The 24880-nt window shown below is 43.6% G+C and overlaps 1 protein-coding gene across 4 annotated transcripts in view; it reads left to right on the top strand.

Moving 5' to 3' along the window:
* The window catches only part of LOC138946890 (sodium channel protein 1 brain-like), a 206328-nt gene that overhangs the window by 135366 nt on the left and 46082 nt on the right, over positions 1 to 24880 (top strand). For all 4 annotated transcript variants that reach the window (XR_011449462.1, XR_011449465.1, XM_070318295.1 and 1 more), the window contains exons 31-35: positions 12998 to 13135; positions 15339 to 15477; positions 18580 to 18630; positions 20770 to 20867; positions 21405 to 21667. Coding sequence is in view for 2 of the 4 variants with exons in the window: in XM_070318295.1 (XP_070174396.1) it covers positions 12998 to 13135; positions 15339 to 15477; positions 18580 to 18630; positions 20770 to 20867; positions 21405 to 21667 (689 nt within the window). In the remaining 2 variants the exon portion in view is untranslated. The remainder of the gene's footprint in view (positions 1 to 12997; positions 13136 to 15338; positions 15478 to 18579; positions 18631 to 20769; positions 20868 to 21404; positions 21668 to 24880) is intronic.

Here is a 24880-nt window from a genome sequence, read left to right as displayed (position 1 = left end):
GAAGTTGTGAAAGTTTAAAAAAAGAAAAGCCCGGAAGCAGGGTCACACAAGGGTCGTAGCAGACGACGGTTTATGCATATCGCCGTTCCTCTCAACAGTCAAAAACCATCACTAGAGTTCTTGTGAACCACAGCCGTTTGTTTCGTGCATAAAAACGTGCTATTGTAGATAAGCTGACATCGAGTCGCATTCAAATGACTAACTGACGGCTACATTGTGAAAAAGGGAAACTGGATCACACGGGTTCACGATGGCTCAGGGGTAAGATAAACCACGCAAAAATAAATTCTTTGAAAATTGTTCGCTCTTTACGGAGGGCACCTAGGATGTTCTCAATCGGTGAGTGTTTAAATGAAAGGGTGTTTGTACTGTGTGTAAAAGCCTGACCGTATCTGTGATGGTTTACGGGAGGCTTACTGTGCCTTTAACGTTCACAGAAAAGGGAATTCCCGCTCAACCATTCGATGTGTCACTGCCAAGCTTATTCGGGGAATCGTGGTTGTTGCAAGGACTTGAAAACATAGATTGTTCAGCAATTTCTCACACTTGCAGCACTCACACATGTATACATACTTTGAAAATCATCACTTTATTGCAAAATAAAGGATGAAATTGACAAAATAAACAACACACAGTGATTCTATGATGTTCAAAGTACCTGAAAAAAACCAAAACCCAAAACACGTTTTTGAACAAAATAATGTTTGCTAAAATTCCGTGCCACCTCTGCCCGTAAGCGAGTTTTTCAGGATAAGTTGTAAAATCACTTGGAATCTCTCTCTCTCTCTCTCTCTCTCTCTCTCTCTCTCTCTCTCTCTCTCTCTCTCTCTCTCTCTCTCTCTCTCTCTCTCTCTCTCTCTCTCTCTCTCTCTCTCTCTCTCTCTCTCTCTGCGTGGTGTGTATATATGTGTGTGTGTGTGTGTGTGTGTGTGTGTGTGTGTGTGTGTGTGTGTGTGTGTGTGTGTCAATGAATAATTAAGATCAAAACAGTGACAAGTTACAAGTGCTTTCTTCAGTGGAGCTTTATTAATACCTCAAAGCCAACTGTAAAATAAATAGTGAAAACAGTGACACATCTCAGAAACAAAACCAAAGATTCCACAAGCAACTACGCTTCTGTTAAAAGGATTCCAAGTAAATCATAATAAATGTAATGTTTAATGAAACCCTCTCCATCAAAGAAAAAAAAGAAACAAAATTAGGCAATTTGTCTCTGTGGTCATAAATCAAGATCAAATCTCCGTAAACATAGATTGTAGGCAAATTTTTTGTTTCGCTGCATGTTTATTGTGGTTTGATCTTCAACACTCGCTCAAAATGAGCACATACATTCCTCAGGTAGATTTGCTCTTCACAAAGATCTCTTCCTTCGATTAAAAAAAGAGGTTTGTATGAGAGCCACTCGTTTTTGAACACTGCAACAGTTGTTTGGAACATGCTGGCAGCCGCAAGGATTTCAACGTCGCATCACGTGACACGTGTATTTCTTGGTCAATGTGGCACACGTCATCAGTTTCCCCGCATACTCAAAAAGAGGTGACGTGTTCGTTTCCGTAGGATAATTATAGCCGTGACGAAATATGTTTATCTTCCTGACGTGTTTTTCAAGCAACAACAACAAAAAAGTCTCTCCGACAGTGTTTAGAGTTTGGATTATCTGTCAAAATCACGTTTGAGATGTCCGTGTTTGAGTTAGCTATTTTTTGACAGAGTTTGGCTTATCCGAATTAGAAATAGTCTTACAAAGAGGGGGGTCTGGCGGGGAATTGGTTTTGGTTTTGGTTTCAGATATCCGAGTTTTTTGGTGAAGCGTGTTTCGTTTATGCGAGTGCGGCTGTAATAGCAAGATCTAGATCAGCAATTTTCAGGACGTGTACGGGAACGTGTACGACTACAAGTAACGTCATCAAATCTAGTTTTTACGTCACGCGTTTCACGCCGTGGATGGTGGCACGCCTAGTTTTGTCCACCGCAGGAACAACACCCAATTCGTTCCCCTGCACGCGGAAGCAAAATTGTTATCTCGCAAAGGAATTGCCCTGTGAAGGTACGTTGTGGCAAATCACATTATTAAGTATAGATATTCTAAAGCAGAATTGCCTAGGCTATATGTATAATATGTAATTTATGTCTTGTTGTGTACTCGTGAACAGTGGCGTTCGATTTTCTGCCGAAGTCCGTGAAAATTATACAGAGAGGTCTCATTTTCGTACAAATTAACCTAGAACTACCATTTAAAGCACTATTTTAATACTCACAGTTTAATCTTCGATACCTTGCAGCCTTGTATGCGCATTTTTGGGCACCAGCATCGTGGATAAGCTGCTCTAATCTAGCGTTATTTTGTGGTACTCGATTCTCAGTGGGTAAGGTCCCCCGCAGACACCAGATAAGGTCCCCCGCATTTTTGACCAAGCTGCGGGGGATCTTACCCCGTCAAATTTTACTGTTGATCTTTGAACCGATCGTGAGTCTAAACTAAGGTAAGCTTAAACTTCAAAATGAAGAGCAGTATCCACAAGTAGTTTGACTTTGAACAGCAAAACGATTTAAGCCCTTCTGTTGACCGTGTTTTGTGTTATTTCATTATTTTTAACCTTTGCCGTGCTTCCTGGGTTCACCTGTACCCAGAGACACACTAAAATCATTGTAACTCTGGAACCATTAAAGGTATCGTTTTGAAATTTTAAGTATCTCTCACACACCTAATTTGCTCTCTGTCTGCAAATTTTTAGTGTGTACATGACAAAACATCAGAATTAATTGATTATGATAATTTACATAAACACTACCGATGGCGCGGGTTCACACATACCCATACTTTTAAAGAGTAGTAGTGATTGTAACTATCCCTCTGCCGACGGCGCGGGTTCTGCTACACCCATAATTACCAAAGCGGCGGAACAGTGTCTGTCTCTCTGTTTGTCTGTCCGTATCTCTCTGTCTGTCTCTGTCTCTCTCTCTGTCTGTCTCTCTCTCTGTCTGTCTCTCTCTCTCTCTGTCTGTCTCTCTCTGTCTGTCTCTCTCTCTGTCTCTCTTTCTCTCTCTTAGTCTCTCTCTCTAGCTCTTTCTTAGTCTCTCTCTCTCTCTCTTTCTTAGTCTCTCTCTCTCTCTCTTTCTTAGTCTCTCTCTCTCTCTCTTAGTCTCTCTCTCTCTCTTAGTCTCTCTCTCTTTCTTAGTCTCTCGCTCTCTCTCTTTCTTAGTCTCTCTCTCTCTTTCTTAGTCTCTCTCTCTCTTTCTTAGTCTCTCTCTCTCTCTTTCTTAGTCTCTCTCTCTTTCTTAGTCTCTCTCTCTCTCTTAGTCTCTCTCTCTTTCTTAGTCTCTCTTTCTCTCTCTTTCTTAGTCTCTCTCTCTCTCTCTTAATTCTTAGTCTCTCTCTCTTTCTTAGTCTCTCTCTCTCTTTCTTAGTCTCTCTCTCTCTTTCTTAGTCTCTCTCTCTCTCTCTAGCTCTTTCTTAGTCTCTCTCTCTCTCTCTTTCTTAGTCTCTCTCTTTCTTAGTCTCTCTCTCTCTCTTTCTTAGTCTCTCTCTCTCTCTCTTTCTTAGTCTCTCTCTCTCTTTCTTAGTCTCTCTCTCTTTCTTAGTCTCTCTCTCTCTTTCTTAGTCTCTCTCTCTCTCTTTCTTAGTCTCTCTCTCTCTTTCTTAGTCTCTCTCTTTCTTAGTCTCTCTCTCTCTCTCTTAGTCTCTCTCTCTTTCTTAGTCTCTCTTTCTCTCTTAGTCTCTCTCTCTCTCTCTTTCTTAGTCTCTCTCTCTCTCTCTTTCTTAGTCTCTCTCTCTTTCTTAGTCTCTCTCTCTTTCTTTGTCTCTCTCTCTCTCTTTCTTAGTCTCTCTCTCTTTCTTAGTCTCCCTCTCTCTCTTTCTTAGTCTCTCTCTCTTTCTTAGTCTCTCTCTCTCTTTCTTAGTCTCTCTCTCTCTTTCTTAGTCTCTCTCTTTCTTAGTCTCTCTCTCTCTCTCTCTTTCTTAGTCTCTCTCTCTTTTTTTATTTGTCTCTCTCTCTCTCTTTATTTGTCTCTCTCTCTCTATCTTTCTTAGTCTCTCTCTCTTTCTTAGTCTCTCTCTCTCTCTCTCTTTCTTAGTCTCTCTCTCTCTCTCTTTCTTAGTCTCTCTCTCTTTATTTGTCTCTCTCTCTCTTTCTTAGTCTCTCTCTCTTTCTTAGTCTCTCTCTCTTTCTTAGTCTCTCTCTCTCTCTTTCTTAGTCTCTCTCTCTCTCTCTCTTTCTTAGTCTCCCTCTCTCTCTTTCTTAGTCTCTCTCTCTCTCTTTCTTAGTCTCTCACTCTCTTTCTTAGACTCTCTCTCTCTCTTTCTTAGTCTCTCTCTCTCTCTCTCTCTTTCTTAGTCTCTATCTCTCTCTTTCTTAGTCTCTCTCTCTCTCTCTTTCTTAGTCTCTCTCTCTCTCTCTCTCTTTCTTTCTTAGTCTCTCAGTCTCTCCCTCCCCCTCTCCCTCCCCCTCTCCCTCCCCCTCTCCCTCCCCTGCAAGAGGTCGGTGAAGGGAGAAACTCGATGCAACCACTGAAGTAGCGCTGTGGGTTTCCCTGAACCCACCCCGTCGTTAGAGAAATAAACGGTAAAAACCCTCTTTCAAATGTATGGGTTCAGACAAACCCGCATCGTCGTTAGAGGAATAAACGGTAAAAACCCTCTTTCAAATGTATGGGTTCAGACAAACCCGCATCGTCGGGAGTGTGTAGTCAAAAGCGGCATCCGGCAAAGGTTAACGTGGGAGACAGTATTTCTGACTTGTCTTGATGACATTTCTTCTCTTATGTAGTGCACGAGAGTGTAAATGGTAAGACAACTAGCTCATCCAATGCAAAATAAAGTACCGAACAGTATGATATAAACTTCAATACTAGAAAGTCTGGTTATCTACTATTTTAAGGCATTAATTTGGAGACACCTACCATGTTGTTCGTCTTGCGGGGGAACGAATTGGGTGTTGTTCCTGCGGTGGAAAAAACTAGGCGTGCCACCATCCACGGCGTGCGTTTGCCAAGATCTGCAGTCTTGGTGGGAGCAAAACAACAATGTAGTGTCTTTGAATGCTAGAGTGTATGTATGAGTGGAACTATTGCTATGTGCCTTCGCTCGCAGCCTTCCAACATGCACACGGATTCCGCCATTAGTCTCCAACTGATTTAATATTCATGAACCACGTGATACACCAGAACCAATCGTGGTGGAACAATATTACATCTCTTCCTTTCTTCCAGGAATAAAACAAGAACATCAGAACAAAACATAACATTCCGAAAAAATAAACAAAAACTTCTGAAGCACAAAGTCAAATCGATGATTAAAACATTTTCGCATCGCTTATCAATTTACTCTCATTTTCTCTCCCCAAGCGCACAGAAGTACAACAGTTTGTAGGAACAAGAGCAACAAATACAACCAAAACGCTAATAATGTAGGCTACCAATGCAATACTGAGTCGACAATCTTTGTAGGCAAAAACATTATAAGAAAACCAAAACCAAAACAACAGTTGGCATGGAAGATAGAAAATCAATAATCTGGCATTGATAATGCGCTAATACAGTACCACGTCAACGCTGTTTGTTGACAATAAAACAAAAACAAATATTGTGCACGCACATCTGAGTGCATTACTTAATGCATAATCAGCTAAAAAGAAAAAAAAATGGGGGAAAAAAATTTTTTAGTTAACTTCTGATGTGATAGCGTTTGAATCTCAAAAATCAGTCACATAGTCTTTGAAACGACTTGGGGATTTCTTTTGACGGGTTGACCGCCTTGGATATGAGGTCATAGAGGGGGCAATACTGACAGTCTGTGAGGTGATAGGAGATGTTTGTGTCTGTGGTTGCGTGAGAGAACATGGTTGTGTTGACGATGCTGATGGACCGCATGCTGTTTGTGTCTGTGATTGCGTGAGAGAACATGGTTGTGTTGACGATGTTGCTTGACCGCATGCCTCTTTCACGCCAGTATCTGGGACAGTGTTCTGAGGGACAATACTTTCTTAAACGTCTAAGGGAGGTTCATCTACGTCATCAGCAGACTGATGGCGATCTGGTGGCGCATGCTTTAGCTTTTTGAAATATGAGCTGTTGCGGGTGAGTGTGACTGGCTGTCCCTGTGAGGACTGAGCGGTTATCATGGAACCGTTTGTGGCAGTGACCACCATGGGAGTCGGGTTGAACGGCGGTGTGAGTTTGTTCCTTTTCCTTTGCTTTGCTAGAACAAAATCACCACTGGCGATTTCAGCACGTTTGGCGTGATTTCGTTTGTCTGCATAGAGCTTCATTTTCTGTTTTGCGCAAGCGTCATGCTTTCGGGCAAGCTCTTCAGTTGCTCTGTTTTGGGGATGTGCATATATTGGTGGCTCTGGAAGTTTGGTTTTCGGGTCGCGTCCCAGTAAGAGCCTGAAGGGTGTAAACAGTGTCGAAGGGTGCGGTGTCGCCCTGTATGTGCGAATAAACGAAGTGAGCTCTAATCGCCAATTTTTGTGTTGTGCGTGTGCCGCACGGATGGCTTTCTCTAATGGCTTGTTAAAAGCTTCTGCTTGAGCATTAGCCTGTGGCCAAAGTGGCGTGACTCTGCGGTGTTTGACGCCCGATCTTTTCATAAATGACCTCCATTGGTGGCTTTGGAATGGGGGCCCGTTGTCCGTTTTGATCACCTCCGGGTACCCGAACATGGCAAAGGCTTTGTCAACAAGTGGAATCACGCAATCCGCTGAAGTGCTGCGAATGATTTCTGCGATTGGAACATTGGAGAAAAAAGTGAGTCACGGGTGACGCAATATCTACACGTACACGTACAGGTCTTTGCTACACGTTCGACCATTCAGAACACTGTAGTGTACACGTAAGTACAGTATGTAGTATAGACAGAATACTACATGGCTTGCTGTGTCGTACCAGATTTACACGAGTTGCCTTTTCAAATAATGAACAGATCGCTTTTGCTCGCAGTTCAATATTTTAAATAACAACTCGGCTAAATCTGGTACGACACAGCAAGCCATTAATGCTGCGTCGATGAAAAGAAATAACGGTTTTGGGTGTGACAAAAACAAAGAACAGGGCCGGAGTGCTATGTAAATTATGAACACTTCTTCCAAACCCATATACAAATGTGACACTTGCAGCCTGTCCTCGCGAATTGATCCAGAATTTTTTGTTTTGCCATATCGACGATGCAGTTCCGGAGCAAACGATCCAGATCTTGTATTCAAAGGCTTTTTTGCCGTTTCGTTTCAAGGCACATCTCTTAAAATGGTTACGAACAAATCCACAGCAGTTCAAAGAAAGAATAACCTCAACTAGCTTATCAACGCGACTTGCGTTTTGACTTGAATCCTTCAAAGTCTCCCTACCTTCAAAGCAGACGACTCGCACTCGCAGACATCTTTGTTTTCTTTCAAGGGAGGATTGTTTTTTCAGAAATTCTTGTAAGACTCGAACATCCTTCTGCACGCTTCCTTTTCTTTTCATATTCTGCTGCTTTACCGCAATGTTTTGCGATGCTTTTAATTCTCACCACGTCTGGTCTATCAAAACGCACGCAGAACACAGTGATGAAATCTCACACTGGTTGGAATACCAAATGATCACGAATGACGAAAGCTGAACTGACGTCATATCCAAGGTTGCGAGTTGAAGATCGAACATTTCGCGTACCAATTCAGTCTCGCCGTCATAAGAAAATCTGTCTGCTACGAAAGAGTGCGTTGACAAATGGACTGCAAAACATGTACACACATCATCATGTCAAAATACAGTTCCATCAGTAAGTATAAGATTTCAAGGCGCATTTATTTATTTTGCCAGTGATTCATTTCAATCAAAGTAATCTGTCTGCTTCCCAACCGCCTCAACCGAACAGCCCAGATCTATTTTTGCACAACGTTACCAGAGAAATAACTCCCAGATTGATGCCAAACGTAACATAATTCTATTTTTGAGAGATTTGTCGTGATGTTCTTCGTCAGGTCACACATATCTCGAAAACTTAGCGTCGCACAGAACCAGCGCCCTTCCATTACATGTAGTATTCTCTATATGTGTTTTACCATTGAAGCTTAGCACACAAACATACATACTCTTTTGTAGTCTCGGCTAACCAATTTAAGATGAGTTTTTGTCGGACTCTGACGTCACATGGCTCAAAGAAAGGAAATCCAATGTTGAATCGATATTAATATATAATGTATAATTTACAGCTCCGTCCGATCGCGTGATATTATTTGTCGAGACTGGGTCAATGAATATGATGCCTTCATCAACCAGAAAAAATGCTCAATCCGCTGTCATTTCGCCACTGAACATTGTTTCTTTTTTTCACTGTTAGGTTAAACGTTGAAACGGCAACCCAAAAGAGTGTTTCAGCTGTTTCAACACACGGCTTTTAGCTACTACTTTCGAGTGACTTGTTCCTCAGTCTAAAATGACACCGGAAGCGAAACAATTGTGGTGCATACTGTCATAAAAAGACGTCATGACACGCAAAACGAAAGAGACTTTGACGTCATTTGTTTTTGGTTCGGTGGACTCTTGCCGTCGCAAAAATGGCTGGTCCGTGGGTCGAACCACAGGCGGAAGGTATCGTTCACTGGACCACTACTTTCATAGAAAGACTACAAGGTATGTCACTCAGCTTCGAGTCGTGCTCCACTAACTTAAAAAAAAAATTTGCAAAAAATAATTGCCAATGTCAAGAATCTTTGTAACTTTACAAATGCCGTGATAGATGAATGTTCTATCTGTACCTTTTATATTTAGCTGCCTGTCCGCTGCATGTTTTTAAACCGTATTTTGTGCGACCAAACGTGTCTGTCAACGGCATACCACTTAGATCCTGTGCGAACGATGTTCGTCGTATGTCCGAGGAGATAGTAGTCCGATGCGATCATTGGTCGGATATTCGATGATATTTTGATTGGTCCACTGAAATCGTCTGCATCGCTTCCGTTCACGGTTTCTGTTATTCCGTTGTTATGCCAAAGACCTAAACTGAAAATTAAACTCCCGTGGGTAGCTTCCCTTTGCTGCAATATTTACATATGTTTTAGACCAATGAGCACTGGTATGCATATTAAGTGCGGGATGCATGATTTCTTACCAACTACAGGGTAGCGGTTCGCAAACGAACATTCGTCCAAATGATGGTTAAAAACAACCTGCAGCGGACGGCAACTGAAAATTAAAGGTACATACAGTTAAAACAATCATTCAACTGTATTCATTTGACCTCATACAGACTGGAGGAAGAGGCAAACCGTCTTGAACAAAAAAATTGTCCGCAGGAAGCGACTCCAAGAACACAGACGACTCGAAGCTGAGTGTCATACCTTGTAGTCTTTCTATAATAGGCCGTGAAAAGTAGGATATGCGCCGAAATGGCTGCGATCTGCTGGCCGATGTGAATGCGTGATGTATTGTGTAAAAAAATTCCATCTCACACGGCATAAATAAATCCCTGCGCCTTGAATATGTGCGCAATATAAATTGCATAAAATAAAAATTTTAAAAACAATTAAAAATAAATCCCTGCGCTTAGAACTGTACCCACGGAATACGCGCGATATAAGCCTCATATTGATTGATTGATTGATAGTCTTTCTATGAAAGTAGTGGTCCAGTGAACGATACCTTCCGCCTGTGGTCAAACTTGATGAGGCCGCGTGAGTACCCAAAACGTCTTTGTTCTCGGTTGGCATTGCAGCTGTGAAATAATCAGTCTTGTGTCTCAGTCGTGTAGGTACAGAGTTTGCTTCTGCAATCGCTGTGTTCGTGTTGGGCTTCGTGAGACAAATCAGCGAATCTATTGTGTGGAAGACATTTCTGTACAAAACACCCAACCCAACTGCGTTTGCAGTTTGCTGAAGAAATTAACTGCATGTGGTTAATTTCATCCGTTTAATGCTTCTCGAAACGAGCCATAAGGCTTTAGAATAAAAGATTCCGCGCATTGCTTGACGATCTGAACACGAGGTCGCAGTTTGTAGGTTGAATCTCATTCTGATAAGCATCGCTCCACGGCTATTGCCAGTTGTCTCTCTGACCGGACGCTACAGTCTTACGCGAATCTATCAAAACAAGAATTATCTCCCATATGTTTTTCGCGAGCACTGATCTAAATTTGAGATCAGTGTTCGCGTAACGAAAATGATTGCAGATTGGCCGACTTCGACAGTGATCTCCGTTCTGTTTTTCACAGTTATGACAAAGACATCGTTCTAAGGTCAAAACAAGTCCAAATGTTGGGACTGCTGCCGGAAGGAGACCGTAATATATGGTTTCATCGCTGTCAACTGGTTACAGAAAAAATCGTCTGCTCCAGTGAGCGCCGAAACCAAACGTGATTATCACGTGACACTTTTGCCATATTTAGCACAGTAAATACAGCCGCGAAACATAGCTCGCTTGCAACTGTCTTACATATCAATTCCTTTTTAATTTAAAAAATTACAAAACACCATGAAAAATTATTATCGACGATCGCGAATCTGCTTATATCAATAATACATTACAAAAAGCTCTAAATATGTAAAAAAAAAAATAAAAAAATAAAAAAATCGGTTTCCTTGCCAGACAAGGAAACTCAAGGCATCCTGTCAGGGAGAGAATGAACCGAACTCATTTTGACCTGAGTTCAGGATGGGTTGAATCTATGAATCGGCACGACCAGGGATAGATCTGTATCTCTGGCACGACCTTCCAGATTATCAAGAGCGGGTTCATGGTCGGAATCAAGAGGTCAAATTGGCTTGGCTTCCAGTCAAACGTCACCATTTTCATAAAAGATGTCCTTTTTCTTGTTTCTGCGGCTGCGCAAGTTATTGTCCTAGGTCATGGCCGAACTTTAGGCCTACGGAGAAATATCGCGGGATATTTTCTCACTAGAATAAGAGAGACAAAGAAGGGAAGTCATGCTATATATACATGTATATGTTTCTGACCGAAACACTGCGTTTTAACCCTTAGGCTGGTTGTCGCAACATATGTCGCGCTACTTTACGTATACTGTCACCTGGTTGTCACGACATATGTCGCGCTACTGGCTCAGTCTGTTTGGTCGGTTCCGATTACCTCCCATGGATGCGAAAACCTATATGACCGTTTTTCTTTATTTTTCTCTCTGTTAATTCACCAGTGGCTATATAACATGTATTACAGAATTGCACCAGTGTAAGTAGAGGTTACATGCCGAGTCTCAGTGATTATCAAAAATAATGGTCGAAGTTAGCGGATCATGAAAAATGCGAGCTTTCGCGAGCTTTTTCATGACCGCGAACTGAGACCATTATTTTTTATAATCACTGAGACGAGGTGTGTAACCTCTTTATTCCTCCTTTCTTCAGTTATTCAAAGAAAAGAGGAGTTTTTTTGCGAAAGTTTGATCGAATCCTATTCACTCAACCAGTCAACCTGCGCAGGCGATCAATTAATGCGCGGTTGTATAGTTCCGTGCAAATCATTCCATTCTGTTAACACTTCTTGTCAGTTTTCCTATTTTGGACTAAAATCAAGTACACAGATATGCTGTTATTCTGCTGTGGCGGCAAAGGCAGATATTGTGTGTTCTGTATATGGTTTGGTATCGCTTAGGATAATGTTCTTTCGTCAAATGGGACTAGCAGACGAACTTTTGCACCCGTGTTCCAACGTTAAAAACTGTATGAAGTTCAGTTTTCTGGGGAAAATAGTGTATGAAACCGCTTTATGTTGTTTAAATTGATGAGATTGCATTTGGTTGCGTGTGATCTGTTTATTAAATGAAATATTGTTGAAAACTGACCGTCGGATTGCAGTCTGTTGTCGAAGAAACTGAGTGAAAAGAAGGGGAACTACTCTTGTCGCTAGACAAAGTATGAGTTACTTGCCTTGCGGGAAATTGCTTGTGATGAACGTTTGAGCACGGCAAATCTAGATTCAGAAAACAACCGAACTCATGGATTTTATATGAAGATTCATGTGTTCAGGCCTGTAGTTGTTAATTTAAATGCGGTATGTTTGTATTGTTTGCTCCAGAGATGTATACTTCGTACGTTAGAGCGTTCGGAACTTTTCAGTCGCAAAAAGTAGTACCGAAACAGAACAACTTCTCAACCCATTGCACTATCGAGGATTCAGGCTGTTGCTGGGTCGTTATTTGTTTGGTTGCTGGGTCATTATCGAAAAATAACTACCCCTACAAGTTTACAGAGGTAAAGAAGCAGAGGGGGGAATAAATGCTGTTATTCTGCTGTGGCGGCAAAGGCAGATATTGTGTGTTCTGTATATGTTTTGGTATCGCTTAGGATAATGTTCTTTCGTCAAATGGGACTAGCAGACGAACCTTTTGCACCCGTGTTCCAACGTTAAAAACTGTATGAAGTTCAGTTTTCTGGGGAAAATAGTGTATGAAACCGCTTTATGTTGTTTAAATTGATGAGATGTGTGCATTTGGTTGCGTGTGATCTGTTTATTAAATGAAATATTGTTGAAAACTGACCGTCGGATTGCAGTCTGTTGTCGAAGAAACTGAGTGAAAAGAAGGGGAACTACTCTTGTCGCTAGACAAAGTATGAGTTACTTGCCTTGCGGGAAATTGCTTGTGATGAACGTTTGAGCACGGCAAATCTAGATTCAGAAAACAACCGAACTCATGGATTTTATATGAAGATTCATGTGTTCAGCTGATCAGGCCTGTAGTTGTTAATTTAAATGCGGTATGTTTGTATTGTTTGCTCCAGAGATGTATACTTCGTACGCTAGAGCGTTCGGAACTTTTCAGTCGCAAAAAGTAGACCGAAACAGAACAACTTCTCAACCCATTGCACTATCGAGGATTCAGGCTGATGCTGGGTCGTTATTTGTTTGGTTGCTGGGTCATTATCAAAAAATAACTACCCCTACAAATTTACAGAGGTAAAGAAGCAGAGGGGGGAATAAGGGTTAATATATTGCTGTACTACTGAAAAATGATCCTTCACTTTTCAGTTTAACTACGGTACAGTTTACAATGTACCTTAATTGTGGTGTGTTTCAGTATCGGTTCCAGAAAATATTTTACGAGCTGTCTGTGAGCGATCGGTTTGAGCTGATCCTGATGACTGTCGTGTTCCTCAACATGATCGTGATGGGTGCCGAGTACTACAAGTACGTCATACCATGCGCTTGGCGTGAGGTAATAACACCCCTTTAATTCTGTCTGTATGTGTGTGCAAGTCCGGAGATTGAACAAATTCACGGTGAGGCTTTCTAGGATGTTATTAGGGCTATTATATTTGACACCTTATGCACTTCTAGGGTTTGGTGACCTTCAAATATGATGCAAGTTTGGTTGACCCTCGTCTTCCTCCGAAAGCGGCGTATGGCTGCCTAAATGGCGGGGTAAAAACGGTCATACACGTAAAAATCCACTCATGCAAAAACACGAGTGGACGTGGGGGTTTCAGCCCACGAACGCAGAAGAAGAAGAAGAAGAAGAAGGTTGACCCTCGTCAAATTTCAAGTAGCCAGCGGGGTCATTTTGGGGTTAAAAAGAAGGAAGTTGAAAATCTCTGAACATTTTTTTAAAGTTTGAGCTTTGAAACATAACAAACTTGTATGGTTTGATGAAAAATTGAAGTACCAGGTTTGAAAAGACATGAGCTTTTTTGTACCGTTTTCATTTTACTGTGATATACCTAAATGTAAATAGTTTCAAACACAGATACCCCAATGTAAACTTAGAGAGAAAACAAACTTGAATCGTCCCACATTACCAAAGACTTGAGCCATGTTTGGCTGAGTCCCGTCAAATGTTGAGGTCATGACTGGTTCAAGTTTTCGGTTGAAGAAAAAAGCAAAACCAACTTAATATTGAGGTTTGGTCGGATGTTTTTGAAAGATGAGCTCTGAAACCTTCACACTTCTGGGGATTGATTACACCCATACATGATGATAGACTTTATTACCCGTGTCAAATTTCAATGTCGCAGTGCGAATATGTTTGGGGGTCATACAATTGAAAGTTATCAATTGCTATAATGTTTTTGAAGCTAAAGCTTAGTTGACAGTTTTGATGACTTCCGGACATGAAACAAGCCTCGTAGACGCTCGCCACGGTCATGGAGGGGCCGAGTTCAGGTCATAACATTAACACTTATCAATTTCTAACACCTTTATGTCGCGAGTTCAGGTCATAACATTCACAGTTATCTTCTTCTTCTTCTTCTGCGTTCGTGGGCTGAAACTCCCACGTACACTCGTGTTTTTGCACGAGTGGAATTTTACGTGTATGACCGTTTTTACCCCGCCATTTAGGCAGCCATACGCCGCTTTCGGAGGAAGCATGCTGGGTATTTTCGTGTTTCTATAACCCACCGAACTCTGACATGGATTACAGGATCCTTTCCGTGCGCACTTGGTCTTGTGCTTGCGTGTACACACGCAGGGGGATAAGCCACAAGCAGGTCTGCACATAAGTTGACCTGGGAGATCAGAAAAATCTCCACACTTAACCCACCAGGCGGCCGCGGCCGGGATTCGAACCCTCGACCTTCCGATTAAGAGGCCGACGTCTTACCACCCCGCCACAGCGCCCATCATTCACAATTATCAATTTCTAACATCTTTATGTCGAGTTCAGGTCATAGCATTCACAATTATCAATTCCTAACACCTTTTTGAAAGTAGGAGTTTTGACACTTCACATACTTCCAGAGTTTTATGACTTCCAGACATGAGACAAGCCTGGTTGACCCGTATCAAATTCCAAAGCCAAAGCGTAGCCATGTTCCGATAAACAAACGGAAAATTATCTCTTTTGATCATTAGAACAATCGGGAGGGTTTTGTAATGTGCAGTCATTTAGACATTTCCGTGTGTAGTCAAACAAAATTATCGATGAGGTTTTCTCGAATGTTATTTCATCAAATGCTTTGAAACTTTCCAGACATGACTCACATCTGTTTGACTGTCACCATATTTGAAAGGTCTAGGCGGGTGTGAGACAGGTGATGTTCAAATGAATGATGTTCCTGTATGACAGGTGATGTACATGCATGACAGGTGATGTTCACGTATGACAGGTGATGTTCATGGATGAAAGGTGATGTTCATGTATGACAGGTGATGTTCATGTATGACAGGTGATGTTCATATATGACAGGTGATGTTCATGTGACAGGTGATGTTCATGTAACAGGTGATGTTCATGTGTGACAGGTGATGTTCATGTATGACAGGTGATGTTCATGTGTGACAGGTGATGTTCATGTGTGACAGGTGATGTTTATGTGTAACAGGTGATGTTCATATGTGACAGGTGATGTTCATGTGTGACCGGTGATGTTCATGTGTGAAGGTGATGTTCATATATGACAGGTGATGTTCATATGTGACAGGTGATGTTCATGTTGGAGATAGCGTTCAGCACATTCTTCACGCTGGAAGCTCTGCTGAAGATCGTGGGTCTAAGACAGCACTACTTCACGGTACCGTGGAACGTATATGACTTCACTGTGGCCGTCTTTTCCTTCACCAGTGAGGCGCTTCTTTACTCATCTGTGTCCGTATCATAGCACATTACCATCCTGATCCTCCCGTATATCATCGTACATTGTCGCCATGACCTGCCTGTATCATCGCACATTGTCACCATGACCTGTCTGTATCATCGCACATTGTCACCATGACCTGTCTGTATCATCGTACATTGTCACCTTGACCTGCCTGTATCATCGTACATTGTCGCCATGACCTGCCTGTATCATCAAATCGCACATTGTCACCTTGACCTCTCTGTGTCATCGTACATTGTCGCCATGACCTGCCTGTATAATCGCACATTGTCACCATGACCTGTCTGTATCATCGCACATTGTCACCATGACCTGTCTGTATCATCGTACATTGTCACCTTGACCTGCCTGTATCATCGCACATTGTCACCTTGACCTGTCTGTATCATCGTACATTGTCACCTTGACCTGTCTGTATCATCGCACATCGTCACCATGACCTGTCTGTATCATCGCACATTGTCGCCATGACCTGCCTGTATAATCGCACATTGTCACCATGACCTGTCTGTATCATCGTACATTGTCGCCATGACCTGCCTGTATAATCGCACATTGTCACCATGACCTGTCTGTATCATCGCACATTGTCACCTTGACCTGTCTGTATCATCGCACATTGTCACCATGACCTGTCTGTATCATCGCACATTGTCACCTTGACCTGTCTGTATCATCGCACATCGTCACCATGACCTGTCTATATCATCGTACATTGTCACCATGACCTGTCTGTATCATCGCACATTGTCACCATGACCTGTCTGTATCATCAAATCGCACATTGTCACCTTGACCTCTCTGTGTCATCGTACATTGTCACCTTGACCTGTCTGTATCATCGCACATTGTCACCATGACCTGTCTGTATCATCGCACATTGTCACCATGACCTGTCTGTATCATCGCACATTGTCACCTTGACCTGTCTGTATCATCGCACATCGTCACCATGACCTGTCTGTATCATCGTACATTGTCACCTTGACCTGTCTGTATCATCGTACATTGTCACCTTGGCCCAACTGTATCATCGCCCATTGTCACCATGACTTGTCTGTATCATCGCACATTGTCACCTTGACCTGTCTGTATCATCGTACATTGTCACCTTGACCTGTCTGTATCATCGCACATTGTCACCATGACTTGTCTGTATCATCGCACATTGTCAGCTTGACCTGTCTGTATCATCGCACATTGTCACCTTGACCTGTCTGTATCATCGCACATTGTCACCATGACCTGTCTGTATCATCGCACATTGTCACCTTGACCTGTCTGTATCATCGCACATTGTCACCTTGACCTGTCTGTATCATCGCACATTGTCACCATGACCTGTCTGTATCATCGCACATTGTCACCTTGACCTGTCTGTATCATCGCACATTGTCACCTTGACCTGTCTGTATCATCGCACATTGTCACCATGACCTGTCTGTATCATCGCACATTGTCACCTTGACCTGTCTGTATCATCGCACATTGTCACCTTGACCTGTCTGTATCATCGCACATTGTCACCATGACCTGTCTGTATCATCGTACATTTCCACCTTGACCTGTTTGTATCATCGCACATTGTCACCTTGACCTGCCTGTATCATCGCACATTGTCACCTTGACCTGTCTGTATCATCGCACATTGTCACCAAGACCTGTCTGTGTCAATCCACATTCTCACCGGCACCATGACCTGTCGGAATCATCGTACATTGTCACTATGACCTGTCTGTATCATCGTACATTGTCACTATGACCTGTCTGGGTCAATCCACATTCTCACCATGACCTGCCTGTATCATCGCACATTGCCACCATGACAGGGACGACTGCCGCTGGGTGCTAATGCCATGAAGATTGCTATAGGTTTAAAGCTACTCTTACACTGTGCCGAATTGCCCTTGCGAATAGAATTTTCCAATAATTCACAATGATTGGGACATGGTCGAAAGACATTCGTAAATGTTCCATTCGCCACCATTCGTCTCTTGTTTTGAACATAGCAACATGTTCCTAATATTCGCAAAGAAGTCATATTCTTAACTTTTTTGCAACGTACTTGTAAGATTTCGCAAGACATTCGTAATCATCGCAATGTATTCGTAACGCTCGCAAGGCATTCGCAACCATTCGTAATGCCTGTCTCACACTGACTGTGCTGAATATCCTTGCGAACATTCGTAATCATCGCAATGTATTCGTCAGGCTCGCAAGGCATTCGCAAACATTCGTTATGCCTGTCTTACACTGTGCCGAATATCCTTGCGAATATAGATTCGTATGCATTTGCAATGATCAGCAGACATTCGCAAGCACTCGCAACCATTCGTAAGACATTTGCAAGGATTCGTAAGGCTTCGAATGGTCAATATTTTTCCTGTCCATTAGTCTCTTTTTTTTGCCAAATACAACATGTTCATATACACATTTCTTACGAATGTCTTACGAATAGTTGCGAGTGCTTGCAAATGTGTACCGATCATTGCGAATGCCTTGCGAGCGCTACGAATACCTTTACGATGATTACGAATGGCTTGCGAATACTGAAGAATATGCATTCCTTGCGAATATTAGGAGCATGTTGCTAATATTCGCAACAAGAGACGAATGGTGGCGAATGGTTAAGAACATTTACGAATGTCTTGCGACCATGTCCCGATCATTAAGAATTATTGGTAATTCTATTCGCAAGGGAGATTCGGCACAGTGTAAGAGCAGTATTCCGAACAATGCGAATTGCATAATCGCTTTATTCGTAAAATGTTTGCAAACACTCGCAAGGCCACTCGCAACGTTCGTAATACATCCGCAAGACCATCGTATATGGATTTGTATGCATTCGCAATGATCGGTAAGGCTTCGAATTTTCAATATTTTTTCCTGTCCATTCGTCTCTTTTTTTGCCGAATACAACATGTTCATATTCGCACGGATATTCAGCACAGTGTAAGACAGGCATAAAGAAAGTAGCTAGGATCGCACCTCTCCCCATAAACTGACCCGAGTAAAGTTTGAACGACGTTAATAGTGTAATCCTTTGCTTTGCTTCTTGTTTCAGATGTGGCAGTCCATTCGTACAGCCTGGTCGTTCATGACAACCAGGCAGATGGTACGTAACAAGTTGAATCTTAAGAATACATTATAATAAATATTTTGGTAGCGCAACTAACACGGATGAGAATGAAGGAGCAAAATAAACGTCGCCGAAAAATTAAGGCCGTTCCCTTTATTATCTGGATCACCTTCAAATACTTGTAACAATCCGAATTTTACTCGAAGTACGTCTGGTATGTTGGCAAAATATTCAGTTTTAAAGCAATCCACCAAGTCATTCCTAAAATACAGCGCTTTTTTGACTCACATGCGAAGCAAAAGTGAGTCTATGTACTCACCCGAGTCGTCCGTCCGTCCGTCCGTCCGTCCGTCCGGACGTCCGTCCGTCCGGAAAACTTTAACGTTGGATATTTCTTGGACACTATTCAGTCTATCAGTACCAAATTTGGCAAGATGGTGTATGATGACAAGGCCCCAAAAAACATACATAGCATCTTGACCTTGCTTCAAGGTCAAGGTCGCAGGGGCCATAAATGTTGTCTAAAAAACAGCTATTTTTCACATTTTTCCCATTTTCTCTGAAGTTTTTGAGATTGAATACCTCACCTATATATGATATATAGGGCAAAGTAAGCCCCATCTTTTGATACCAGTTTGATTTACCTTGCTTCAAGGTCAAGGTCACAGGAGCTCTTCAAAGTTGGATTGTATACATATTTTGAAGTGACCTTGACCCTGAACTATGGAAGATAACTGTTTCAAACTTAAAAATTATGTGGGGCACATGTTATGCTTTCATCATGAGACACATTTGGTCACATATGATCAAGGTCAAGGTCACTTTGACCCTTATGAAATGTGACCAAAATAAGGTAGTGAACCACTAAAAGTGACCATATCTCATGGTAGAAAGAGCCAATAAGCACCATTGTACTTCCTATGTCTTGAATTAACAGCTTTGTGTTGCATGACCTTGGATGACCTTGACCTTGGGTCAAGGTCACATGTATTTTGGTAGGAAAAATGTGTAAAGCAGTTCTTAGTGTATGATGTCATTGCTAGGTACCCTGAAGGTCAAGGTCATGTCAAGGTCAAGCATGTGAGTCGTATGGGCTTTGCCCTTCTTGTTTCATGATACACCTCACAATGGATGCAAAAAATCCCGTTTTTGACCGCTCATGCGATCAACTCCTGCATTAGTAGGAATAGCGTAGCACACGAAATACGTAAACTAGCACAAACAAGAGGCGAAGCCTTCAAGGCTCACGTAAGAAATCGACAAACAGTAACACAAACTCAATCACTCCGTCACACATACACACACACAGTACACACACACACACACACACACACACACACACACACACACACACACACACACACACACACACACACACACACACACACACAGACAGAAAGAGCATAGGTGAAACTGTGAAAGAAAGCGAGACACTAGATCTAGATCTGTCTGTCTGCATGTAGCCTACTTACATGGACACGACTGCCAAATAGTCTCGGCCCGCTCAAAATAACAATCACCGAGACTTTCAGTAATTCCATCGCGTGACTTCTAACCCTCGTACGTCATAATGTGACGTCAATGTAATATGACGTCTTCAAATGTTAAAGTTTCTACCACAGACATACATACATATATACATACATACATACGCACGCACGCACGCACAGACAGACAAAAGTTAGCATCGCATAGGCTACACTTACGTGAGCCAAAAAATCATGTTCTGGGTAGTTAATTGATTTGACTTTCTTTTCGAATGTAAACGTTGCAAAGTTCTACCTATTGTGATTTTTCGTCATTTTTTGATTGGTCCCCTCTGTTATTGTCCTGTCGATTTTGAGGGTACCCTTATTTGAGCGCCGGTCACGTGATCCCTGTAAAAGAAATCTTTAAGCCGAAAGGTGACCGAGATATTGAAGTGAACAGCCTTAACTGGCATAGAAAGTTTGAATGAAATGACACAGGATTTAATGCTTTAGTTTGAGTAAGACATTTGTCGCAATATTTGGCGAAGTTTGAAATAGAATAGCTGTGGTTACAGATGGAATTACTTTAACAACGCCCACGCACAACCAACTCGACGTGATTTACGGCGGTGTAAAGACCAGCCTTTCCTACTGACAGTACGATTTACGTTTTCTGAAACTGATATGTTTCTAATGTGATCTGCAGCCAAAGCCGGCTTCTATGAAGGCAGCCTGCTCTTTCCTCCCACGTTCCTCCGACTGCTTCGTATTTTCCGAATCAGTAAAGTCCTTCGTATCATTAAGGTGACTTTCTGTCTCTCTCTTTGTCTCTCTCTCTTTTTCTGTCTCTCTCTCTCTCTCTCTCTCTCTCTCTCTCTCTCTTTATCTCCTCTCTGCCTCTCTCTCTCTCTCCCTCTTTCAGTTTTCTCTCTGCAATGTTTCTATTGCTTATATATTGGAGGCGGGCTATAACACAAGGCATCAAACCTGTACGTCACCTGTTCAAAATGGACCGGAAGTAATCTTGATTGAAAAGAAAGTGAGCTCGTGCGTATGTGGGTCGAAAGCGTATTGAAAAGATGTAACGTTAATGTGGACAACTACGAAGTTTAAAGTGCTGTAGTGTTTCCCGTTACAATGTTTCGTATGGCTCTTGTATATATATATATATAGTCTGCTGATCTGAGTGAAAACTACATGAGTATGACATGATTTATCTGTGACAAGGTCTTGATAAGTAGAAAATGATTTTATGTGCCTGTGAACTGCTTTCTTGAGTACGACATGGGTTATGGATTACGGTGGGGTAGAAGGGTAATTGTTGCTGGTTGACCATCTCAGGTGGCGAAAGGTCTGCGGAAAGTGATGTTCTCGCTGGTGATCTCGCTGCCCGCTACCTTCAACATCATGGCCTTGCTGATGGTGTGCCTCTTCATCTACGCCATCTTCGGCATGTTCCTCTTCCACAACGTCAAACTGACGGGCGCGCTCACGCCGCACCTGAACTTCCGGACCCTGAAGAACTCGGCCCTCCTGTTGCTTAGCCTCTCCACGGCCGCTGGCTGGAACGACGTCCTCGACCCGCTCCTCATACAGGAGCCATTGTGAGTCTCCTCCGTCATAGCTCTGTGCCGGTGTCAGGAACTGAAACCTCTGCTGAACAATCCTTCTCAATGCGGTCAATGCGCATGCACCAATCTTGGACTTAAAAAATGCGACCCTTTGACCGAACGAACCATGGGTATGGGTTAGGGTATGGGTTAGCAGGTTTAGGGTTAGGTTGTTCACGACCTGATTAATCTCCCCATGTTAGCGCATGCGCATTGAACGCAATGAGAAGGATTGTTCAGGCAGAGTTTTCAGTTCGTGACACCGGGCTCTGTTCTGTGTGTCCACCCTTGTGAGTCTCCTAGGTCATAGCTCTTAGCCTGGCTCTGTTCTGTGTGTCCACCCTTGTGAGTCTCCTAGGTCATAGCTCTTAGCCTGGCTCTGTTCTGTGTGTCCACCCTTGTGAGTCTCCTCCGTCATAGCTCTTAGCCTGGCTCTGTTCTGTGTGTCCACCCTTGTGAGTCTCCTCCGTCATAGCTCTGTGCCTGGCTCTGTTCTGTGTGTCCACCCTTGTGAGTCTCCTCCGTCATAGCTCTGTGCCTGGCTCTGTTCTGTGTGTCCACCCTTGTGAGTCTCCTCCGTCATAGCTCAGTGCCTGGCTCTGTTCTGTGTGTCCACCCTTGTGAGTCTCCTCCGTCATAGCTCTGTGCCTGGCTCTGTTCTGTGTGTCCACCCTTGTGAGTCTCCTCCGTCATAGCTCTTAGCCTGGCTCTGTTCTGTGTGTCCACCCTTGTGAGTGTCCTCCGTCATAGCTCTTAGCCTGGCTCTGTTCTGTGTGTCCACCCTTGTGAGTCTCCTCCGTCATAGCTCTGTGCCTGACTCTGTTCTGTGTGTCCACCCTTGTGAGTGTCCTAGGTCATAGCTCTTAGCCTGGCTCTGTTCTGTGTGTCCACCCTTGTGAGTCTCCTCCGTCATAGCTCTTAGCCTGGCTCTGTTCTGTGTGTCCACCCTTGTGAGTGTCCTAGGTCATAGCTCTTAGCCTGGCTCTGTTCTGTGTGTCCACCCTTGTGAGTCTCCTCCGTCATAGCTCTTAGCCTGGCTCTGTTCTGTGTGTCCACCCTTGTGAGTGTCCTCCGTCATAGCTCTTAGCCTGGCTCTGTTCTGTGTGTCCACCCTTGTAAGTCTCCTCCGTCATAGCTCTTAGCCTGGCTCTGTTCTGTGTGTCCACCCTTGTGAGTGTCCTCCGTCATAGCTCTTAGCCTGGCTCTGTTCTGTGTGTCCACCCTTGTGAGTCTCCTCCGTCATAGCTCTGTGCCTGGCTCTGTTCTGTGTGTCCACCCTTGTGAGTGTCCTAGGTCATAGCTCTTAGCCTGGCTCTGTTCTGTGTGTCCACCCTTGTGAGTCTCCTCCGTCATAGCTCTTAGCCTGGCTCTGTTCTGTGTGTCCACCCTTGTGAGTGTCCTAGGTCATAGCTCTTAGCCTGGCTCTGTTCTGTGTGTCCACCCTTGTGAGTCTCCTCCGTCATAGCTCTTAGCCTGGCTCTGTTCTGTGTGTCCACCCTTGTGAGTGTCCTCCGTCATAGCTCTTAGCCTGGCTCTGTTCTGTGTGTCCACCCTTGTGAGTCTCCTCCGTCATAGCTCTTAGCCTGGCTCTGTTCTGTGTGTCCACCCTTGTGAGTCTCCTCCGTCATAGCTCAGTGCCTGGCTCTGTTCTGTGTGTCCACCCTTGTGAGTCTCCTCCGTCATATGGCATAGCTCTTAGCCTGGCTCTGTTCTGTGTGTCCACCCTTGTGAGTCTCCTCCGTCATAGCTCTTAGCCTGGCTCTGTTCTGTGTGTCCACCCTTGTGAGTCTCCTCCGTCATAGCTCTTAGCCTGGCTCTGTTCTGTGTGTCCACCCTTGTGAGTCTCCTCCGTCATAGCTCTGTGCCTGGCTCTGTTCTGTGTGTCCACCCTTGTGAGTCTCCTCCGTCATAGCTCTGTGCCTGGCTCTGTTCTGTGTGTCCACCCTTGTGAGTCTCCTCCGTCATAGCTCTGTGCCTGGCTCTGTTCTGTGTGTCCACCCTTGTGCGTCTCCTCCGTCATAGCTCTGTCTTGTGATTCCACCTTTGTCTATCATTGTGTATATAGCTCAGTTCTGTGTGTCCATTATTGTCCATCATCCTGTGTATAGCTCTGTCCTGTGTGTCCACCCTTGTCCATCATCCTGTGTATAGCTCTGTGCTGTGTGTCCACCCTTGTCCATCATCGTGTGTATAGCTCTGTCCTGTGAGTCCACCCTTGTCCATCATCCTGTGTATAGCTCTGTCCTGTGAGTCCACCCTTGTCCATCATCCTGTGTATAGCTCTGTCCTGTGAGTCCACCCTTGTCCATCATGGTGTGTATAGCTCTGTCCTGTGAGTCCACCCTTGTCCATCATGGTGTGTATAGCTCTGTCCTGTGTGTCCACCCTTGTCCATCATCCTGTGTATAGCTCTGTCCTGTGAGTCCACCCTTGTCCATCATGGTGTGTATAGCTCTGTCCTGTGTGTCCACCCTTGTCCATCATCCTGTGTATAGCTCTGTGCTGTGTGTCCACCCTTGTCCATCATCGTGTGTATAGCTCTGTCCTGTGTGTCCACCCTTGTCCATCATCCTGTGTATAGCTCTGTCCTGTGTGTCCACCCTTGTCCATCATCCTGTGTATAGCTCTGTGCTGTGTGTCCACCTTTGTCCATCATCCTGTGTATAGCTCTGTCCTGTGTGTCCACCCTTGTCCATCATCCTGTGTATAGCTCTGTCCTGTGTGTCCACCCTTGTCCATCATCCTGTGTATAGCTCTGTCCTGTGAGTCCACCCGTGTCCATCATCCTGTGTATAGCTCTGTCCTGTGTGTCCACCCTTGTCCATCATCCTGTGTATAGCTCTGTCCTGTGAGTCCACCCTTGTCCATCATCCTGTGTATAGCTCAGTCCTGTGTGTCCACCCTTGTCCATCATCGTGTGAATAGCTCTGTCCTGTGTGTCCACCCTTGTCCATCATCGTGTGTATAGCTCTGTCCTGTGTGTCCACCCTTGTCCATCATGGTGTGTATAGCTCTGTCCTGTGTGTCCACCCTTGTCCATCATGGTGTGTATAGCTCTGTCCTGTGTGTCCACCCTTGTCCATCATGGTGTGTATAGCTCTGTCCTGTGTGTCCACCCTTGTCCATCATGGTGTGTATAGCTCTGTCCCGTGTGTCCACCCTTGTCCATCATCGTGTGTATAGCTCTGTCCTGTGTGTCCACCCTTG

The sequence above is a fragment of the Littorina saxatilis genome, linkage group LG1 (genome assembly GCF_037325665.1).
Source record: "Littorina saxatilis isolate snail1 linkage group LG1, US_GU_Lsax_2.0, whole genome shotgun sequence".
In the NCBI taxonomy this organism is placed as follows: domain Eukaryota; kingdom Metazoa; phylum Mollusca; class Gastropoda; order Littorinimorpha; family Littorinidae; genus Littorina; species Littorina saxatilis.
This window is presented reverse-complemented; position numbering and strand designations above follow the sequence as displayed.